The 22,169-nt window shown below is 33.4% G+C and overlaps 4 protein-coding genes across 4 annotated transcripts; 3 read left to right on the forward strand and 1 right to left on the reverse strand.

Moving 5' to 3' along the window:
- Positions 1–551: 551 nt before the first annotated feature.
- Positions 552–4,437, forward strand: TRIADDRAFT_57125 (uncharacterized protein; the record flags this gene model as incomplete). Its single annotated transcript, XM_002113170.1, has 8 exons — positions 552–633; positions 732–764; positions 935–1,306; positions 1,451–1,582; positions 2,682–2,825; positions 3,290–3,424; positions 3,651–3,773; positions 4,199–4,437. The coding sequence occupies 8 exons, from the start codon at positions 552–554 to the stop codon at positions 4,435–4,437; spliced, it is 1,260 nt and encodes a 419-aa protein (XP_002113206.1).
- Positions 4,438–7,689: 3,252 nt separating this feature from the next.
- TRIADDRAFT_63308 (expressed hypothetical protein) lies at positions 7,690–9,872 on the forward strand (the record flags this gene model as incomplete). The annotated part of the gene is made up of 5 exons (XM_002113171.1): positions 7,690–7,832; positions 8,783–8,923; positions 9,079–9,146; positions 9,269–9,358; positions 9,707–9,872. 5 exons carry the CDS (start codon positions 7,690–7,692, stop codon positions 9,790–9,792), a joined length of 528 nt encoding a protein of 175 aa, XP_002113207.1. The 3' UTR covers positions 9,793–9,872.
- Positions 9,873–11,402: 1,530 nt separating this feature from the next.
- TRIADDRAFT_57127 (uncharacterized protein) lies at positions 11,403–14,343 on the reverse strand (the record flags this gene model as incomplete). Its single annotated transcript, XM_002113533.1, has 4 exons — positions 11,403–11,662; positions 11,804–12,002; positions 12,553–12,664; positions 14,030–14,343. 4 exons carry the CDS (start codon positions 14,341–14,343, stop codon positions 11,403–11,405), a joined length of 885 nt encoding a protein of 294 aa, XP_002113569.1.
- A 2,679-nt stretch (positions 14,344–17,022) lies between these two features.
- Positions 17,023–21,923, forward strand: TRIADDRAFT_50365 (uncharacterized protein; the record flags this gene model as incomplete). The annotated part of the gene is made up of 19 exons (XM_002113172.1): positions 17,023–17,177; positions 17,848–17,974; positions 18,065–18,193; positions 18,479–18,651; positions 18,866–18,944; positions 19,199–19,275; positions 19,383–19,458; positions 19,560–19,764; positions 19,848–19,896; positions 19,966–20,077; positions 20,211–20,279; positions 20,350–20,424; positions 20,513–20,578; positions 20,657–20,749; positions 20,832–21,028; positions 21,185–21,456; positions 21,533–21,621; positions 21,707–21,745; positions 21,822–21,923. 19 exons carry the CDS (start codon positions 17,023–17,025, stop codon positions 21,921–21,923), a joined length of 2,184 nt encoding a protein of 727 aa, XP_002113208.1.
- Positions 21,924–22,169: the final 246 nt, after the last annotated feature.

Raw genomic sequence — 22,169 nt, forward strand, 5'->3', positions numbered from 1 at the left:
CGAACTATTGCGTGATAAGAGCAACAATTTATTTAATTACCAATCGTGAACAGATATATTGGTAAAGATTAGTTAAACAATTAAATTAAATCACGTTAAGTTTAACCTTCATTCAGAATTGTGGTATTTCAGATAAGATAGAGTTCATAAGTAGACCCATCATTGTAAATATTTTAGCAATTCTTAACAATTTCCGTTTTACTAAGTAATGAATTGCTTAGGACTTTAATAACAACGTTCATCCTATAACTATCACATGTAGTTTCGTAAGCAGCATAATATAATTAGCTTGTTTATCATCACTTCGAGTACCAAGAATAACTTCAATGTGTATGGATAATAAATTACTACTTCACACCATGTACCCGTAAATAGAAAATTTTATGTTACAACTATGGAAAGAACATTAACATTGCAACTTTATTCCCTAAATTTATCGCGGTAACAGCATCATTTAAAACTAGGCGTCACAAGTTAAGCCAGTATTATTACGAACTTTTAGCTAGCTGGTACTGCTATAATAAGAATTTGCAGTTATTTAATCATCCGTGATGAAATTAGTTTCAGTTCTTCCTTCACTACTATGCTTACAAATTTTCACCGCCTTAGTAATAGCAAATACTAACAGAACAAGTAAGCTTTCAGATTTAATTCACTAAGAAGCATCCTTTCGAAACATAAAATTATAACTAAATATTACTAATAATGATTCGTTTTTATTTTCAAATCAGGAATTGCGAAAAGCTTAAACTATAATAATCAAGGTAACTTTAACATCATAATAGAATGATATTTAGAGAAATGCATTCCAAATCGAATATCAACAAGCAACATAAACTCAATATTTGAAAATCTAGCTGAACTTGTAAATGAATCACATACAATCAATTTATTTTTCTATTAATACCTTGATTGAAATGTTTACTCTTCATAGGCTTTCAAGAAAAGTCAGATAATCAATGTGACTGCTCAAGCAATGGTCGATGTGTTAATAACAGATGCCGCTGTAATTCTGGTTATATTGGTTCGCAATGTGAAACTCGTTGTTCACCGGGATTCTTTGGATTAAACTGTTTGCAAAAATGCAATTGCCTTAATGATGCTGATTGTGATGCAAATGATGGAACTTGCGCCTGTAGAAAAGGATTCACTGGACGGGACTGTTCTCGTATTTGCCCAATAAGAACCTTCGGCGACGATTGCAAAGAGAGTTGCAAATGTGAAAATGGAGCCTCGTGTAATGTTGTTACAGGAGAATGCGATTGTACATCACTTATGGGCTTTACTGGCAGCACATGTGCAGAAGGTGCTTCATTCAGTAAAAGAGTATAATTCTTACTTGAATGTGAAGCTAATTTCAATATTTTATGCTAAATTACTAAGGTTAATAGTCATCTCGACCGGTGGCTAAGCAATATTTTTATTATAAGATTTTCATATCCAATTTTAGAATGTCCTGAAGGTTATTGGGGCCCTGACTGTATGTATAAATGTCCGCGATGTAAGAATAACGGCAAATGCAATAGGAAAACGGGTTTATGCGATTGTGGACCTGGCTACTTTGGCGTCTTATGTCAAGAGAGTAAGCTTATGCATTGAGAATTTACCGTTTAAAAGTAACAGGACTTCACTATTAATTAATTTTAAGCTTGCTATTTCATTAACAAATACAATCTCTGAAGCTTATTTGAGATTACTGTGCCATTTCTTTGCTATACTATAGCAAACCATCAGTTTAATGCCTTAGCCATAAGTTCGATTATGAACCTCAAATCTTACATAAAAATTAGGGTATCGTTTTCTCCACGTTATCAATTTAATGATAGAAATGATACGCATATTCATGTACTGTAATCTATTAATACTCTTCCCTGATTAATATATATTTTACCACCATTACTAATTATGAAGCCGAGTTAGTAGTATAATATTTCTATATTACCATTATATATCTTATGCAATCCGTAATTTTTATTACTATTATCGAATTAAGATTATCAACCGTTAAAAATGTTAGAATATCCCGCGATATATATCTTACTTAAAGAACGCTTCTTATCATTAGTGATGTCTTTTCTATATTACTAACTTTCATTACTCAGTTCAACTGACAAAATAAGAAATGAGTTATACTACTCTAGCATATTTATTACATCACTAAATTAAAATTAATACATTTCTTTTCGATATTATTAGTTTTTGCTGCTTAAAGCTGACAAAATGATACCTGTAACGGCATAATGATCATAATATACTGCATTTACGCCTTATATTTACGCTTATTTTTTATGATACTAATTTCTATTATTTATCAAATTAACCTGATAAAATAATTCTTAAATCGATACGTTATTATAATATAATATGAATCCATATTATCGTGTGTACCTTCCAGATTATCAATTTTTATCACTAAAACAAGTAGATAAAATCAAGTTGTATTAAGGCGATTAAAGAAGTTAATTTATAGTCTATATTAGTAGATATTCTCTTGTATTATTAATTCCACTATTAAAGGAAGCTAGTGAAATAGTATTTAAATCATATAATATCTTCTAGCTTACAATAGCTTGCATCCTTTTCGTATTACTTGTTTCTCCTACCTGAATTTAGTAAGTTTAAAACTTACTAAATGGTACCTACATCAGTAAGATTATATTAATAGTCTATTCTATCTTCAGTATGTCCTAGAGATAAATATGGCAAAAGTTGCAGTCAAAGTTGTAACTGCAATACAGATGTCAATGGACAGAGAGCAACTTGCGATCCAGTCAATGGTGAATGCTATTGCCCACCAGGAACAGAAGGCCGTGATTGCACTAGGTGTAAGTTGCTAAATAATGTTAATAGAAATTATTTGTTCTTTGTAATCCATTATAACCCTATAATTAAAACTGTTGGATTGCCAGCGACTTAGACAGTTACAGTATATTTTACATTATTATTTTGTTTTAACTTCTTTCCTTAACAAATAAAATTAAATCTTAAAATTTGATATCAATGTATCGATATCTATAATACACGCTGTAGTCGATTTGGGTCTTAAAAAAGATAGTTTAAAATGAGGTTCGCTTGTCTGGTATTTTTTGATTTATATTATCGCAGCGATAGCCTCTTAATTTTTTAATAGAAATATTATTGACATAATACAAAGACATATTAAGATATTTTAAATGGAAACTAGGTCAAAAAGGGATCAGACTAATAGCTATTTTTGTAAAATTATTATATCATCAACTGTGAAAGAAGTTTCTTGTCTTAACAAGATTTACTATATTGATTTTACTAGCTTGCGAAATTAACAAATTCGGCGAAGAATGCTCTTCGACATGTCGATGCGATGTAGCTAAAGGAGATTTTTGTGATCGAGCGACAGGGGAATGTCGATGTAGGGCAGGATTTACTGGTTCTGACTGTAAAACTAGTGAGTAGAGGCGAAGATAGAATATAGCCATAAAATCTAGTTATTTTATTGATTTTAACGTCATTGCTTGATATCTTTCATTCATCGATTTATTCTTATTTGATTAAATTTTATGACTATTACGACATTAACTCAAAATTTAAAAATCTTTTTGGGTATTATGCGGAGAGAAAAAGTATTAAATAATCAATCAATATGCATATTATTATTACATTGCATATCAAAGGATGCTCTGCGAATGCATTCGGACCAGATTGCCAATTTAAATGCACTTGTGTTCATGGAAGTTGTGATTCTCAAACTGGCTCATGCTACTGCCATGAAGGTTATACTGGACCTCGCTGTTCAGGTATTGCAGTTGAAATTGATAGCTTTATCCCAGATAAGATAATTCCTAAAATTCATCCTTCTAAGGCAATGCTATAAACGGTTAACTTTCACTTTTTTTATGTATCAGTTATTCTATTTCTTGAACTACATCATTTTGTGTGTTCCAATCTTATTAGTGAATATATTTGTAGTTGTATTTCATTTTAATGTGAATGTTAAAAAGATTCCTTTATCATCGATTATAAAATATCTGTAAGGGAATGGACAGCAGCTTCGAAAATTTTTATTTCATTTAGAAATTTTGTCTTACAAATTATTGCAATGTTTCCCAATTCGCTAATCTCGCTAGAGTAAATTTATATAGCCAATAAGGAGCATAAATAGCAAAACTGAACTTATTGCTCTATTGTAGTTAACTTGATGACTATTTTTTCTTGTTTTCAGAACGCAAACCGACTGAGTTAAAATTTAATCGCAATAAATTAATTGATAATAAAGGAAATAAATTACTTGTTTCATATCCTGTAGTCTACGTCAGACCAAACCCTAAAGTCTTTCAGAATCGAAAGCAAAAAATTATATTAATTAACAACAACAAGCGTCCATCCTTTGGTCGTAAAATTATTAGGAAAATTCCTCGAAGACATCGCTTTAAAGTATTGAAACGTAGAAAGTATTACTAAATGAAACTGTGTTGTAGAGATTAATAAAATGTGAAATAGTAGATCGTATTAATGATCATGTAGAATCAATATTAAAAAATGGTTATATTACTTAAGTGAGATTTATTTCGTCATTTTGGCTTCGGTTTACATCAATACTTAAATTTTGGCATTAATTACCATCCAAAAAGTATTTCAGATATAGTAGGCTATTTTATCAATATTCATATATCTTGAAATTGTTATATCAAGCTCAACATGACTCTACTATATTGCCAATAAAGTGATGATTCCTTTACCCATGAACAAACACCAATCATACCCTATTGTTTCGGTTAACTGTCTTCTATGATTGAATAAATCTGTCTCTTTTATCGGTATTTTTCTATCATTTTCACGATCATTATGACTACTTGTATTACATCGCTGGAATAGATTACCTTCACTTGAAAATAGAGCATAGCAGGCAAGTTTCGATATATTTTACATTTCGCTTAGACTGAATGACAGCAGAAAAGCTTCAAATTGAGAATGTTCTAATAGAATTCTGACCATTGCACATTCAATACTTGTATAATTTTTACCCGTAATTCTGTTTCAGAGTTTCCTATGATATCTAAGTTAGAGCACGCGTATATTTGTGAATTTTAGTTGTATTTTTACATTTATACACTATATCGAGGATTACGTTATAACACTGTATACTGTACTTTATGTACAAGTTGCAAGCCTTTTACAGCGCAGATATATTGTCGTATAATTATGCTGGTAAGGCAATTACTCTATCCTTTGTTAAGGTAAAATTTAGCTACTTTCATTTTACTCTTCTAGAGTGATTTAAAGCCTTTAATACTTACTATCTATATAAGCATTGAAATGACCATCTATCCTCAAAATAGATTCGAATTTTATTAGCCGATAGACTATAACACCTTCATTGTTCATGTAATCTTATTACATAATTATTTTACTTTTTCATATTTTTAAGTATATTACGTGCAAATACACTTAGTTCAGTAAGCTGATTTAATGAGGCAATATAAACATTAAAGATTAAGCTGAATTATCTTATCGTATTAGTTCAGCGTAGAATTATAATAGGAAGAATAGAAGACCAGAAGCCACGTTATCAGATTAAGCATACAAGCTGTAGCTATTAAAATCTTACAATAATTTTGCGAAAAGGTATTTCAAAGGTTTAAACGATATCACTGAATAAAAATATTACTAGTCACCAGTCTCATATGACCAAGCATCCCTGTCTAGTTTTCGTACGAACTGATGTCCAGTTAGATCGCATGATTTATAAAATACTGCAATAAATAATCGCCGTTAGAATGCAGTTATTCGATTCTATAATATCATTGATTTACTTTAATTTATATGCGCTGTATACTGAGTGTATAGTAACTTTCTTAAGTTTAAGTAGTGCATCAGTTGATCACTTATTGGCGAGGTTACAATATTTCTAGTTGAACACTAAGTTTGATATGCATCTTAATTAATTAAGTACGTAAGTTGTAATCATTCATTTAACAATATGGATCGAAGCTGAAGAGTTTCATTAATTATAATCGAGTAGAGTATCATTCTCACCTTCTAATACGGATGGATAATTGTTACTCATCCAATGTCTGTATTCTAAAACGAATAATGGGGTTAGTACTGATTAAGGCAGTATACAGCATATAGCAGGATAATTTCTAGTGCAATAAAATTCATTATGACAACCGGAATCGATTCACATATACACGTATACTGCTATTTAATACTGATTTACGTTATGTAAAATCAGCCCATGCTCATGATTCATAACGCAGATAGGCCATGATTTATGTACGAGTATATGTTATACATAGCATACAGATCAATAGGTAATAGTTACGCGATTGAAATTTCAAGCCTATGCACAGGCCACAGCATTGGATATTTAATATTATTTCGATCAAGTCCATAGTCACTGCATTTAAATTTAACACATCCAATAAAATTATGTCGTAATGGACTGAGTATGTGATAGAAATGGACAACTGTGTTCTGTCTATGAGCCATACTCTCTATCACAGAATTTACATAGGTCTACAATCAATGCATTTACTGTGCATTTCAACATAGTCGAAGTCATAATCATCTTGTAATAGATTGGATATAGAAATTAGAATGACTGTACTCCATCTATTCTAGAGAGAGAGACCGTAATGGGCGTAAGCCCATCGAAAAGCGCCGTAGATACCTGCATCAGTGCTGACAAGCCATTGAAATTTTTAAGCTCCATCAGGTCTACTATCAATGTACTGTATTTTACTGTTTAATTCAGCATTCGAAGTCATCATCATTTGGTAATTTAATAGATTGGATATAGAAATAGAACGACTGTATTTTGTTTATGATATGAAGGAGATCTGACTATTACAACATCATCTGCTTGAGGTCTAGCTAGGTAGGCGATGGATTTACCTTGACTGACATTCATATTATGCCAGAAATAATAGCTTGCAGCCACAGCAGATATCTCTACTGCTAGTAGAGAACGCCATATAATTTTACGCATTAAGATAAAGAAGTTGATGATAGAAAATTTGAAGAATGCAAAAGAAAAGAAGGAAGGACAATAAGGCCAAACTCTGCTTTCTTCTCAGTTGGTAAAGAGGCAGGAAAAGCCAGTCAAGAAGATCGATTAATTTCCAAATCCTTGCAAAGTCGGCTGACTAAAGGCAGATGCAGCAGAGTCGAGACTCGACGTGACTGACCGACTGACCGACTATGCCTGGAACCTCAAATTGTGACACCCGGACAGACAGATGTAGTTCGTTCATCAATTCTTCCAAGAAGGAATTACTATTCCATACTAAGTAGAGTAAGTTTTTCCTTACTTTTGGCCTCATTGAGTCGAAAATTATCTGCCTGTCCGAAGGGTTTACAGTCTAGGTTTAGAATGATATTTTTGGTCATGTCCCTCTCTCTTTCCTTTCTAATTTTAGCTCATTTTATAGGGTTTTAGTATTGACTCAGCCGTCCGGAAGGAAAGGAGTTTCCGCTCATACTGTACACTGTACTGTACGCTAGTGTACAGTACAGTAACTTACCGTTAGTAATCACACATCACTGATGAGTCATCAGTTTAGTGCGTTGTACGGACGGGGACTTCGTGATATTATTGTCGACAGACTGGCCAATGGCCTATTCTATACTGTACTATACAGTACAGTATAGTAAGGTACAAAAACGGTCGCGATAGCCGGAGCTTTTCCTCTTCCAACATCTTGTGCAATCATGGGGACCTCCGCTGCTGATGTAGCTGCTGCTTGTTATTCGCCTGATCAATCAACTCAAGGCTTTTTTTTCCAACAAACAATGTTGCGAATTAAAGATCCTAAAGCTTCCTTGAAATTTTATACGCAAGTTCTTGGAATGAGGTCAGGCTTGAACTTGACTGTAGTTGTGCTGGAAAAGTAAACAATCAAAGGGGAAAGAAGATATACAGCATATAAATGCTTCTAAACGCATACATTCGACTTAGTACTTACTCGTAGTGGTTCCCTGTAAGCTGTAGATAGTTAAACGATAAAGTAACTAATGACTAGCAGCTTTGATGGCACATACAGTAGTTAGTGTTGTTGATCGATAAAATTTTAGTGGATGTCGTGGGTTAAAATGATTCGCTATTCGTTAGTACTTCATCTTCCTTCTAATTACTGTTAATATCAAATCGTATTGATTAGGCCTGCGTTGTCAACAGTTTTAACAGTTTTATAACAACAATACAAGATTGCTTATTCCAAATAATACAGGTCGAGAGATTTCCGTTCGTACCTGCTGATATAGAATATAAATAGTAGTGACAAGAATAGAAAGCGGTGCGGATAGTTCTGTCTCCGACTACGAAACTGATTGATTGTGCGCGAACCACCGGATACCCGGCGGAAACGTATAGGAGGAAGGAATCCAGTTAGATTTCGTCATGGTTTGCCTCTACTCGTACGATATGCTAATGCAGGAGTAGTTCCGTCAACGTATGCAATAGAATTTGTCTTTGTACAAACATACCGGTATTGATGAGAAAAGGCAAAGAAAGAAGTCCATCCCTCAATTTTATTCCTCATCCGCTTTACTACTGCACACAATTTTTGAAGGATAGAAGATGACATTTATATTGATTTCAGTTCAAGTATTGACCCACTCATTGATTGTCTATAACTGAAGAATCCTAGTCTCATACTATAAACAGTACAAGCGCACCGTTTCATCCTATTAGCTACCTACTGTACTACTGCAATTAGCTGAGACCATTACAACTTGGTAGTAGAATCCTTATCTTAAATCTTATTCCAATCATCTAATTGGTATTTTGAATTGAATTGAACAGGTTATTAAAACGTTTCGATTTTGCTGGTATGAAGTTCAGTCTTTATTTTATGGGTTATGAGGATCCCAAAGACATACCTGAGGATGAAAACGAGTTAGCATCTTGGGTTTTCCAGCGTAAAGCTTGTTTAGAATTAACTCAGTAAGTTTCTTTCGTGTCACTATTAGCAAAAATGCTCTTTCTTTCCAGCAAATCCTCATTACAAGTTGTTGAGACAATTACGCATACTTCCTTTGCAATATAATGAAAGATTGATTAATATATAATATCTTTATCCATTATAATGTAAACTTTAGCAACTGGGGAAAAGAAGAAGCTGAGGGCAGTATCTACCATAATGGCAATTCTGATCCGAGAGGATTTGGTAATCAACAATTTAAAATCTAGTAGTATCCAGTTAACACATGCGAACGGAAATGTTGTTTGTACTGATATAATTTTAGCATGCTTTTAACATTTTATGGATGCTATATAACTCATTTGCAGGTCATATTGGCATCTATGTGCCTGATGTCTACAAAGCGTGTGAGCGATTTGAACAACTAGGCGTTGAATTTGTAAAAAAACCGGATGGAGGTAATGCTCACTACAATAATGTTGTAGACGAGTAAAAAAGTAGCATTTATATGAGTTATAGATTATTCTACCTAGTCATACTGCTGTATGCGATGTAGTAACATTTGCTTGCCAACGTCAAAATGGCCCGTTTGTAATATACAATTGTTAATCGTTATTGCGAAGACTAGATATTCATTAGATGAGCATATTATTATAATACTAGCTGAATTTGTTTTTAAAAGCTATTCTAGCATGGTAGCATTACTCATAGATCAAAGATAATTTATAGAAAATGGTTGATTGTAAACAATATCTTCATATATTTGCATGAAATGTCTCTCATTTACTCCCGTACTATAAAACTAGGTCAAATGAAGGGTTTGGCATTTATCAAAGACCCTGATGGATACTGGATTGAAATATTAAATGATAAAATTGGAAAGGCAATTTAGCTATGATTTGGTCCAGCAGAATCCGAACTTGTTAAACAAATTGGTTTTAAATTTTTAGTCAGTGTGTTTATTGGTACTTTATTACCATTTATGATATTATCAATTTGTAATAGCTAGATGAGAATGAATAAACTACTTATAATAATGCTTTTGCTGCACCGCGCTCTTTGTCTATAGTTTGATACTAGTGGTGGTAAAATTTCTCGTAATCGCTGCTTATGTCACATTACATTGTACATTATACAAAGTCTCGTGAAATCTTTAAATGAATCCACGACACCAATACGTATAACAAGTGATAGCAATGAATATTCTTCATGCTGCATCATAACTAAAGTATTTTAAATTAATTTCCGGCTTATATCTCGGGTATATAAACGAGATATATCATTATATACATATAAGTTTTAGGCTGCCATCCGGCAAATGATATAACGAATGGTGTCGCTATCAATTTATACCTTTGAATCTAATTTGTTACAATAGTGACCGAACGGCAGGATAGATTCGATGTAATTATAGGTAAACGCTTTATTTTATCATTTTAGGTTAAACATAAAAATACTAATTCTTTAAAATATACAGGGTAATCAAATATTTAATTTTTAAACAGATCATATATAGGATCTAATCCACAAATGATTGAGATGATTTCAAAGTATATAATAATAATAAAAAATAATGTCATTTCTGGGAAATTAACTTTAAGGCCATTGGGAATAATTTAAGTTAATATTTTCATAAATTCGGCCCTGTGTCAGGTTCAAATCAATATGATTAATGAATAATGGTGAACAGAAGCAAAGGCTTAGAATCATAGAATAAATATGAAAATAATACTAATACAAAATTGACAGTATCCATGATCTATAAGATAACTTTTATAAGCCTTCTCGTTAATTCTATAACTGGCCTTGCTTCAAGCCGTGGCAATCTTCAATCGTTAGCAAAGTAATTATATAGTAACTGACAATATGATTAAAACGAAATATACACGCCCGTCAATAATTTGCGTAAGAACATCAGGAATGCTATTCAGGAATTTCTTCATTGATTTGGAGTACAAACAGTAGACCGAGGCATCCACTTTTGTCCATCATAGACTACATCTTTGCTAGAATATCTAAACAATTTTCACAACAATAAATTTGCGCTTGATCTACGATTTTACTATATATAGTATCAGTTCTAACTTATATTGTAATCATACGACTATGTAATTCATAATTTTTTTACCATGATATATGTATTCTGTTAATAGCTGAGGTACTTGCTCATTGTTGTCGCATATGCCTTCCATAACTAAGTCATTGTGGGGTAAAGAAGAACTCATCACATTAACATACGTAGGTTCATTGTTGAGGAGATTAATTCGATTTTAAAAAACACAAACCCGAAAAATCAATCAAAGACATAGCAAGACAAAACGTCTTAACATACTAGCAAGAATCTTTAGTATTGATGAAAGAGGCAATATCTTTCCATCTTCTGGCTCACAATACGGGATGGTTAGAGTTAAAAACTGTAGGCGCATAGGTACAATACATGTGATTTATTAAAGGGGAATTTATTTTTTTTTCCATTTTAGAACAATAAATGATAAATCATTTTTAAAAATAATACTTTACCACATTAGATTTATCACTGGATGTCTTGGTCGATTTTTTCTTGCTATTTCGAGTAAATTCACGTCTATCTTCTAATTGTCTTAGCATAGCAATAAAACGTTGCCGTACCAATATTTGATTGGTGTATTCTTCACGTAACCTTAATTGGTCAATTAGTTCACTAGAGATTGCTTCATTATATTCGGTATATTCTTCCTTTATTTGAAGTAATTCATTCATTTGGCAATTGGATAGAGCTAAGGCTGAGAAAAATAAAAGCGCACAATATTAAAGAGTTGTAAAAGTTAAATGACTATTCAAGTATTCAGATTTTGCACATGAATATTAATATACATGTAGGACATGTAGTGTTTAATTAATGTGTCTTTTCCTTAATATCATACCCATATTCTTATCATCTCCCTGGAAAAAATCTAATAAGCTATAATCATCCTTCGTGGATTCATCAGCAGAAATAGATTCGGTCGAGTCATCTTCATCATGTCTACCATCGTCCTCAGATATCATTAGATGATACATACCAAAGATATCGCAGGTGTAATTTTTTATCGGACTTGAATTTGACCTAGTTGCTTTTAATATCTTTCCAATAAAGACAACAACACGTTCATTATCGAGTGTATATTCATAGAATAAGAAACTGTGAATCAGTAGATATTATCATTTTCTTTCGCACTACTTTACATCGTCGCTATTTAAATACTATGAGAAATTCCACCCCGAAAATTTTATATATATTTTGATTATGGTTTAGACACCTATGCAATGCTAGAACCGAGTAATAACTAATTGCATGATCTAATTTATAATCATCTATTGCGTAAGTTGCGAATTTTTAATTTACAGCCGATCCAGCGCAGAGTGTACTGTATGTTGCTTTAATTTCTGAAGCAGTGCTAAATAGTATTATAAGATCATTAAGCATCCTTGATATCGAGTAAAAAGCTATAAGAGCAAATATATGAGTATGAGTATGATTTACAGTATGTCTATAGTTTATCATTCTTTATTTCTGGATTGTAGAGATTTCCATAGCTACAGTAATTTAGCCTAATACCTAAGTAATCTATAAAATCCGTAATTGTAAGAGTACATGAGATTTTAATCAGTCACTGCCAAAAACATCCTTTACCTTATCCATGTCTATGTCTAGTGTGGATAATGTGATCATGCATGCTCTTGAATTTGGCCAGTTAAGTGGTTGATCGTAGTTGCGTAATCTTGTCTGCAATGAGTTCCACAGTCTACAATATTGATAAATTTATACTATTTCATCAGCGCATAGGGATTCATTGAAAAGTAATATTTACGTTATCTTCGCCTAAAACCTAAGTAAACGATATCTAAAATGTATTTCAATTTCATAAATTAGCACAACAATTTCTCTTCTATTGTATAGTCAGTGATGCTATAATATCGAGAATGAATTTATTTTCAATAAAAGCAATGAAAGAGCAATATGATGTAGAATGTAGACCTTCATCTACTTCTAATACAAGATGACTGAAACAGCAGAAGGAATGTTGATATAGGTATTCTAATGGAGATTTGCTGTAAGATAATTTAAAGAGAATAGGGTGTAGTATGAAGTGATCGGTATAGAAGATCGTTAAAAATTTGGCTTAGGTAGATTTAATATAACGTATTTTTGGTCTTTAAATTTTACAACGCATGTAGTTTTAGAAGTTGTTCTAATGTACCAGAATTTGCAAATTACAATTAATGATCTCAGATGTCTGGGTGATAGTTTGTTACTATGATGATGATATAGTACAGTACTTTCCTTCGTATCATACAGTTATACTGGTTACTCAAAAGATATTTAGCAATTACTATTAATAATTATAATGACCTCTGTAGTGCCGTACAGATACTATATCAATATTAATCATAAAAATTTCAGAGTATTGTGTTTAGAGATATGGTACAGCACTAAATTTTAACTCAAAAATCATGATTGTAAGGTAGGTTTTATTACCGGTCGTAATCAAATGTCCATCTAACCCATATCGAAGGGATATCAAGACTATTCAATTAAAATGATGAAAGCACGATCATTATCAGCTAGGAGAAAGGAGTTTACATTTTCATTTGAGCACAGGCTGACGAAGTGCAGTGTTCAAACCATGACGATTTGTACAATTCGTATGTTTTTATGGCTAGTTTACGATTTCGTCCAAATTATCATGATTATGATCGATCTAACTAAGTAAGCATCATTTTGATGATCTCTCACCTAGCCTAGCATGCAGGCATTTACTGGTGGTAGTACTGTATACATTCATAAAGTGTAGTTGCCCATGAATGCTGTATGCACATTCATACGCGTATATGAAACGATGAATATGATTATTCGGCAATGCCGCTATCATTGCATATTGAAAACACGTACGTATATCACAGATATAACCATCAAGACAGTATAACAACAACGTTGATAACGACTTTCGTTGTGATTTTAATCATTTTCCGTTGTGTAAAAAATGACTCATAGTGGAATTACTTCTAAAATGGCTATTCAACTAAGGGGCAAAGTATTGATTGATTTTAATCTTTCTAATTAGTACATTCATTAATTAATAACAACATCATGACATACTGTACTATACCTATCCTTGCTGATGATATCTGATTCATAGGTTAATAAGCGTAATGGGTCTGCTAAGTAAATATCTTCCAGTTGAATTTTATTATAACACATGGAAATAGCGTCTTGAATAGACTGAAATGATTGTGTAAGATGACAACAGGTGAATTCCAATGCCATTCCACGTATTTGATGATCGATATCAGCTACTGTAGTTGGCGGAGCTAATTCATCATTCGTATCCTTTACAAAATTACAATCGCCTTCTATCCATTGGATATCGTCGAAAAAATGATCGTCTTCATTTTCTGCATTGGGTGATTTCGAGGAATCCATACCTTGAGTAGCTACAGTAGAGTGAATGGCGGGGGGGGGGGGGAAGGAGGGAGCTATAGGATTCGCTATATCAAATCTACAATATCTTCGATGGCCTACAGCACCCAATTGAGGAAGCTACTGTTTGCATATTTTAAGTAATTCATATCACTGCACTATAGTGTACTGTACATTTAATCGTGTACAATGTCTGTCATGCTGTCTAGAAAACTGCGCAGGTATTCTACCATTTTGGACTCCATACGAGTTATGACTAATACAGGAACTACTGTAGTCCAGTAGTATCTAATAGAGATAGAAGGAAACCTATGGTAGTACTATATTCGATTTTATTCTGTCTATGGGTAAAAGGCTAATGTCATGTTGAATCTATTTTGCATAATCAGACAGTATAATTTATCCATGTTAGTATACTTAGTATTATATTGACTTTGATTTATATCGATAGACGTACGTGTAAAAACATGCTTCAAAGCTGTGCAGAAACCTATGCAGGTATTCTGCCATTGACTACGCCTGATGACTAGGGTTAACTAGTAGCATTGCGGTATTGACCTTCTGAGCTAATTCTATATACAAATTAAAACACCGAATTTATATCCAAACAACGGATAAAGTATAGGAAACATTTTTGCTGTAGTACAATACTCGTCGAATCAATTAATAGTAGATTGGCACTGTATTTTATTTGTTTGTTTACTGTATATATAGTACAATCAGACACTCGTGTTTTGCGACTTCTTCCTTCATCACTCAGGTATTGTACCACTTCCTACGACTTTTGACCGATATATCTCGATAATATCAATATCGAGTAGTATAAAGGCTAACATCGTTTTAAATCTGCTTTATTTTACATCATTGCAAAGTGAAAAGTCCATGTTATACAGTATACCATGTATCGCGAGTGTGAGTTCGGCTAGTCAATCAATTGAAATTGAATTTAATCGAGCTAACGCTAGGGGGAGGGTGAGAATAATTCAATAAAGTTACTAATTTTAGTATGTACAGTTAGTAAGAAGGAAATGAAGCCAGGTACAGCAGTCAAACAGCTCCTGTAGATGGACCTAGTACAGTACTGACAATATATCGAATAGTCCATGATAGGTTGCAAGAATCTTCTTCAACTCGACATCGCTGAAACAGCTCTGTACGCGTATTGCATATTAGTCTGAATGTTTCAGCGACGTTTGGTTGACAATTTTTACAAGCTAGAGATGGCCTACTGTACAGTGGAAAGAGAGAAGGACGACATAGTGACCGTTCAGTGGAAAATAATGACGAGCTTCTTATTTTTCTAGCCATGCTACCACTGAAACTATACTATACTGTATACTGTAAAACCAGGGAACTTCTCCAATTTTTTTTATCCGTTAAAATGATCAGCAAAATAGTCAACCCCTCATTTTACTATATTGAATGACTGTTCCTGTTTTCTCTTTCTTAGTACTGTACAGTCATGGACTACTAGAAGAAGATCTAGACCCGATCACTCTTGGGCGTTGGCCAGATACCATCAAACAATGTCCTAAACGTTTGCGGAAATGGTGGACTCTAAGAGACTATCTAACTCTACAAGATGACTACATATAGACGACATGCTATACATATAAAGACATTATCTCAATCCCATCTAAAACCTATAAATACCCTTGTACGCTAACTCGTTAGTCAGTTCCTACATTCCTGCTATCTCAAATACCTTATCTATAACAACCATATCATTGTTAGCCTGTAACTTGTATCTCAATAAAATCCTTTATACCTTCTATCATCGTCTACCTTAAAATACTTTACGCTACTTAAAGAAGATATCATTACAGGCGGACAGACATTTCTTGCCTTATTTCGTCAAAATATTTCGTTATGACTGTACTGTACTTTAGCATAGAGACGGTCGATTTGGGATAGAATGATTTTTTTTTAACTGTAAATTAAGTCATCTTGCGTTGAATCTGTTACTAAGTTCCGCTTGGAAACAGTTACATAGGATCGTCGATGTTATTGAAATTAGTACCAATGACTTCGAAAATAGACACGGAAGATCCACGCCAAATAATGTTGCCATTTATCGATATTTACAGCCTCATTGGGTAAGGAAAGTCTGTCCGTCTGAGCGAACGATCAGTTCAGGTCTTCTTCCAGGGTAGTTAACTCGCCACAAAGGTCAGAATTCGCAACAATACATATTCGCGCCAAATTGAACATCATGTGATCAAATCTCATCAATCAGGACATTTCGCGCCAAGTTAGCGCGATTGTGCAGGCTTTTTTTCAAACTATGATGGCTAGCACCACCATAGGTGATATAGATTCGTTTAAAGTTGACTATTGAACGTGTAGTTAAGGTCATTTTAAAGTCATGAATTAACATCTCAAAAGGATTGCATTCTACTCCGATCGAAGTAAAGGTGTTATTGAAACGTGATTTTGCTACTAGGTAGTCTTGCAAAAGGAGTTTCAAATCGAGATTTCATCATCGGTGATTTTATACAACGTCAATTGTGGAAAGGTGCTTACGTGAGGTATAACTAACAGCTGCTATCAAAGCATTGGCAATTACATTATTGAAGAGTAGACGAAAAGTAAGATTGCAATCAATAATTCATAATTTAGCTACCTGGCTGACGTAACAAGTGTCTTTTTGCAGGTTAAACGTTTCTTGATCGATACAGTAGCATGGCTGGATTTGATGATCCTGGTGTTTTCTTTAGCGATTCTTTTGCTATCGATGAACAACAAGACGATCAGCAATTAACGAAGACTCTTGCTCAAAAGAAATTTAAAGAGTTTATACGTGAATATCATGAAGATGGCCTTTCTTTCCGATATCGGTAATTAAATTGGAAGGGTAACTCCAGATTAGCCAATGCTAGTACAACAATTCTACACACAAAATAATAAGCCCTCTCCTACTCGAATCATTAGCATATTTTCGCCTGATTTTTCATAACAATTTATGCTCCATCAGTGCAATACATTCTCCATGTAAGCCAATGTCATCAATGCTATAACTGTCAAGTTATAACAAACAGCCTTCCAACTGTAGTTAGTAATTTACCCAATTTCTCTTCTTTTTTATACCAATTAACCTTCTATTTTTCTCAATTTTTCATATACATGCTATTATAACTTCTTAGAATTTTATTGTCGTTAATGTCGGATATTTCGATTGATTCATTAATCCCCTCCCTTACTATCAGTTGATGGCAACAGTTTAAGCGTATGGTTATCTCGACTGTAGCTGCGTTACCATTATCATTGGCTTAGCTCAAGATGTGTTAATATGAGTTTCAACTTAGAAAGTACTACAAAGTAGATGCGGTAGTCGAATGTTGCTATAACTACTGTATTATTATACATTACACCTCTCGTTCACTACTTAAAAGATATAATAGGACATTAATTCGAGAAAGGTTACCAAATCAATTACTTACAAGCTAGTAAATGAAAACTCAAAACTTCCACTTAATCAATTTTCTGTATTTTTCTTGTAATGTGTAGCGATGACCTGCGAAAGCATTATAACATGGGTCAATATTGGTTAGAAGTAGATTTAGACGATTTAAGGAACTACGATGATCAACTGGCCGATCATTTAATTAAGCAGCCATCCGAATATTTACCTTCGGTAATATTATCTTAATGCTAGTAATGTGATAATTCATGTCTTAAATCGAAGTATCAAGGCAGTAATGCATCCATTTTAAATTGGAAACAGTTTGAATCGGCTGCAAAAGAAATGGCCGATGAAGTAACCAAGCCTCGCCTTGAACATGAAAGTGAGATCCAAGATATTCAGATTATGCTTAAATCCGATGCACATTCAATCAAGATACGAGATCTAAAGGTAAGCAAATTAGATGAATGTACAGTATCTATTTTAAAAATAATACCTGGCACGATTCTATTGATGGAAGATATCAAAATCTATACAATTTATGCCATAGATTAGCCTACCTCGTAATTTGAGTTTCGCTAGAGTCACAGTTGACTGGGGACTACGTTAGCTTAATACAGTGTTTCGTAACCTATGAGAACTACTACATATTCTTACAAATATAAATATGGGTAGTATATAAAATATATCATTAATCACCCTCATGTTGATTATTACAATCCTTTTTTCCTAAAGTCGGATCACATGTCGAAATTAGTTAAAATTTCGGGAATTGTTATCAGTTCCTCAAGTGTCCGAGCGAAAGCAACCCACCTAACAATACAGTGTAGGAGTTGCAGAAATTTTGTCCCTAATATAGCTGTTCGCCCTGGCCTAGAGGGATATGCATTACCAAGAAGATGCACTACGTAAGTTACAGTTACGTTGAGTATGAAGGTTATAAAGTCGAAATGTCTTACTGAATCAATTAAAGTGATTTTTTACAATATTAATAATTGGCTATTAGTTGCATCTACTACACAGTAGGTTTTCGTTGCAAATGTATATTTTTGTTAAATCTTTCAAGCATACCGCTAGACATTTATGACAATTACATTCTGCTTATTCGAACCATTATTTTAGTGATCAGTCTGGTGGCGTAAAATGTCCATTGGATCCTTACTTTATCGTACCTGATAAATGTAAATGTGTTGATTTTCAGGTATTGACTTAAATTTTTACTCCATTAATTTTATGCTAACATCGAAACATTTACGTCATTAAGTTTTAAGATTGTTAAAATACTGAATCTTTTATTCAGATTTTAATTGATACGAAATGTACATGCTAGCGTCCTTTTCTAAGCCGTAATATTGAATATATGGGCTTTTAATTTTTTTGCGGGAGCTTGCTATAGGTGATTATATACGCGTATATACTATTAAAACGCTATCAATATTTATTTCGTTTTCTTAGGTACTTAAACTACAAGAAACACCAGAAGCTGTTCCCAATGGTGAAATGCCAAGACACATGCAGTTATATTGTGATCGGTATACAAGTTGTTATTATAAAGTAGTAATTTAATATAATATCCAATAGGAAAGTTCGAGTAGCAAGTGCGTAGTCAGATTAATATATGTGGTGTTTCTACTTCTAGCTATTTAACGGAAAAAGTTGTCCCAGGTAACAGAGTAACAATCATGGGTATTTATTCAATTAAAAAACAAGCCAAGGTATAAAATTAAAGCTACAAATTTAAGTTCATACATTCTACACAACATAGATACTTTATACACTCAATACGGTACTGTTTACTTTCGCTATAAATCCGCAGCTTGGTCGCGATAATGTTACTGTTGGTATCCGTAAGCCCTATTTAAGAATTGTTGGTATTGAACTGAATAATGAAGGACCTGGCAGAAGTGCCAAATCAACCGTATCTTCTGAAGAAGAAGAACAATTTAGGCATTTGGCAGCGAGAGATGATATACATCAGGCTATTGCTAAGAGTATTGCTCCTTCTATATATGGCAGTGAAGGTAGAAATTATTCAGAGAAATTGAAGTTAAAATGTTTCGAAGTTGTAGAGTATAGCTTAATCTGTTTATTCCAATTGACACAGACATCAAGAAAGCTATAGCATGTTTACTATTTGGTGGTTCTAGAAAACGGTAAGTGCAGCTATTATCTGTTACTTGAATAACGATAATACAACGTAGTAAGTTTTATCTACTGATTAGATTACCAGATGGTTTGGTACGCCGAGGGGATATTAATGTATTGCTGTTAGGCGATCCTGGTACAGCAAAAAGTCAATTACTTAAGTTTGTCGAGCAAATTGCTCCAATTGGAGTGAGTCTAGTTCATTATTTGTATTACTTATATAATATAATGAGTAAATATGTAATTTGGATTGGTTTTATAATGAGCTACTTACGCAATTTATATATTGAACTGTCCAATACGAATATATACGAATTATTAGGTATATACATCGGGCAAAGGGAGTAGCGCAGCCGGTCTTACGGCGTCCGTCGTAAGGGATCCTTCTTCGGTATGATTACGTCAAGAATAAAGATGTAACATGTATATTATTAATCATTAAGGCTTTTCATTTTAAATAGAGAAATTTTATAATGGAAGGAGGAGCAATGGTTCTAGCGGACGGTGGAGTAGTGTGCATAGATGAATTCGATAAGGTATACGTATCAGGCGTCTATTCTTACATTTCACACAGTGCAACTTATTAATTTTGTTATGATTATTGTTGCATTAATTACTTATTAGATGCGCGAGCAAGACAGAGTGGCTATACATGAAGCTATGGAACAGCAGACGATTTCTATTGCTAAGGTAATAATCTTCCGTTGCTTCGCACACTATTGAATCACAGCTTGTCAACATTATCTTTATTGTATCCACTGCTTACAGGCCGGCATTACGACAACTTTAAATTCGAGAACGTCGGTATTAGCCGCTGCCAATTCTGTGTTTGGCCGATGGGATGAAACCAAGGGCGATGAAGTAATGAAATTGTTCTTCATCCGTTTATGGTTTATGTGTTTATAAAATTACTTCTACTAATTAATAATTTGACTCCTATTAGAATATAGATTTCATGCCTACTATATTATCTCGGTTCGATATGATATTTATTGTTAAAGATCAACATGATGAGCAACGTGATACTACACTGGCTAGACATATCCTTCAGGTTCATCTAAACGCCTTACAAAGTACATCTAATAATAGTGGAGAACTTGACTTAAACCTTCTAAAAAGATATATCAATTACTGCAGAAGGTAAATTACCACAATACTTTTACAAGTTATTTCAGTCTGTCTTTGCGATGTTAGCTATTACTTTATTACATTTATACGTTGTGGGTTTTAGTAGGCTTAAGTGATCTGTTTATTAATGCTTAATGATCGCTGCTTCGAATATACGTTAATATTTAGCAAATGTGGACCACGACTCTCAGATACAGCAGCCGAGAAGCTTAAAAACTGTTACGTTCGGATGCGTGGCGGAGCTCAAATCTACGAAAGAGAAAATGATAAGAGAATTAACATTCCTATCACTGTCAGACAGTTAGAAGCTGTTATTCGTATGTCTGAATCATTGGCTAAGATGTCGTTATCACCATTTGCGGTTGAATCTCATGTTGACGAAGCTCTTAGACTCTTCCAGGTTTCAACCTTAGATGCTGCCATGTCTGGGAGTCTCACCGGTAAATTGGATCACAATTAAATAACACTCTGTAAACTACCTTACTTAAAATGTTTCTACAAATTGTAAATTTGCAGGTGCGGAAGGATTTACACCGAATGAGGATCAAGAAGAGGTCCGCCAAGTCGAAACACAACTAAAAAGGAGGCTAGCAATTGGCTCTCAGGTTTATATTAACTCTTCTATAATCCTCTTAGAGTTATCCACTAACAAGATCCAATAGTATTAAATCGGTTCTTTACATTTTAAAGGTATCTGAACAACGTGCGATTCAAGATTTCTTAAAACAGGTAAATCAATGTTTGATATCGCTGGTAGATATAAATCCATGATAAATTCGTTAATATGTACATCGTCAACTTGCAGAAATTTTCAGAGCGTGCTATCAGAACTGTACTACATATTATGTTAAGGAGAGGTGAACTGGAACACCGAATGCAAAGGAAAGTTATTTTTAGGGCTCGTTAACCTTACCACTTTTTACGTGATACTCAGAACTAGTATTAATGTAAGGAGTTGATGCAGTCGTATATATAAAAGCTACTGTAGAAGTACGGTAGTATAACTTCGATCAGAGGCCAGGTTCGTTTATTTCATTTATACGAGTGTAAGGAATTAATGTATTATTAGCAATGAACAGACGCCAAACCTGGTTTACCTTTGATGGTCATACGCTAGTAATGTAAACCGTAAATTGCATGTTATCGTAACCTC

Source organism: Trichoplax adhaerens, genomic scaffold, assembly GCF_000150275.1.
Source record: "Trichoplax adhaerens TRIADscaffold_6 genomic scaffold, whole genome shotgun sequence".
In the NCBI taxonomy this organism is placed as follows: Eukaryota; Metazoa; Placozoa; class Uniplacotomia; order Trichoplacea; family Trichoplacidae; genus Trichoplax; species Trichoplax adhaerens.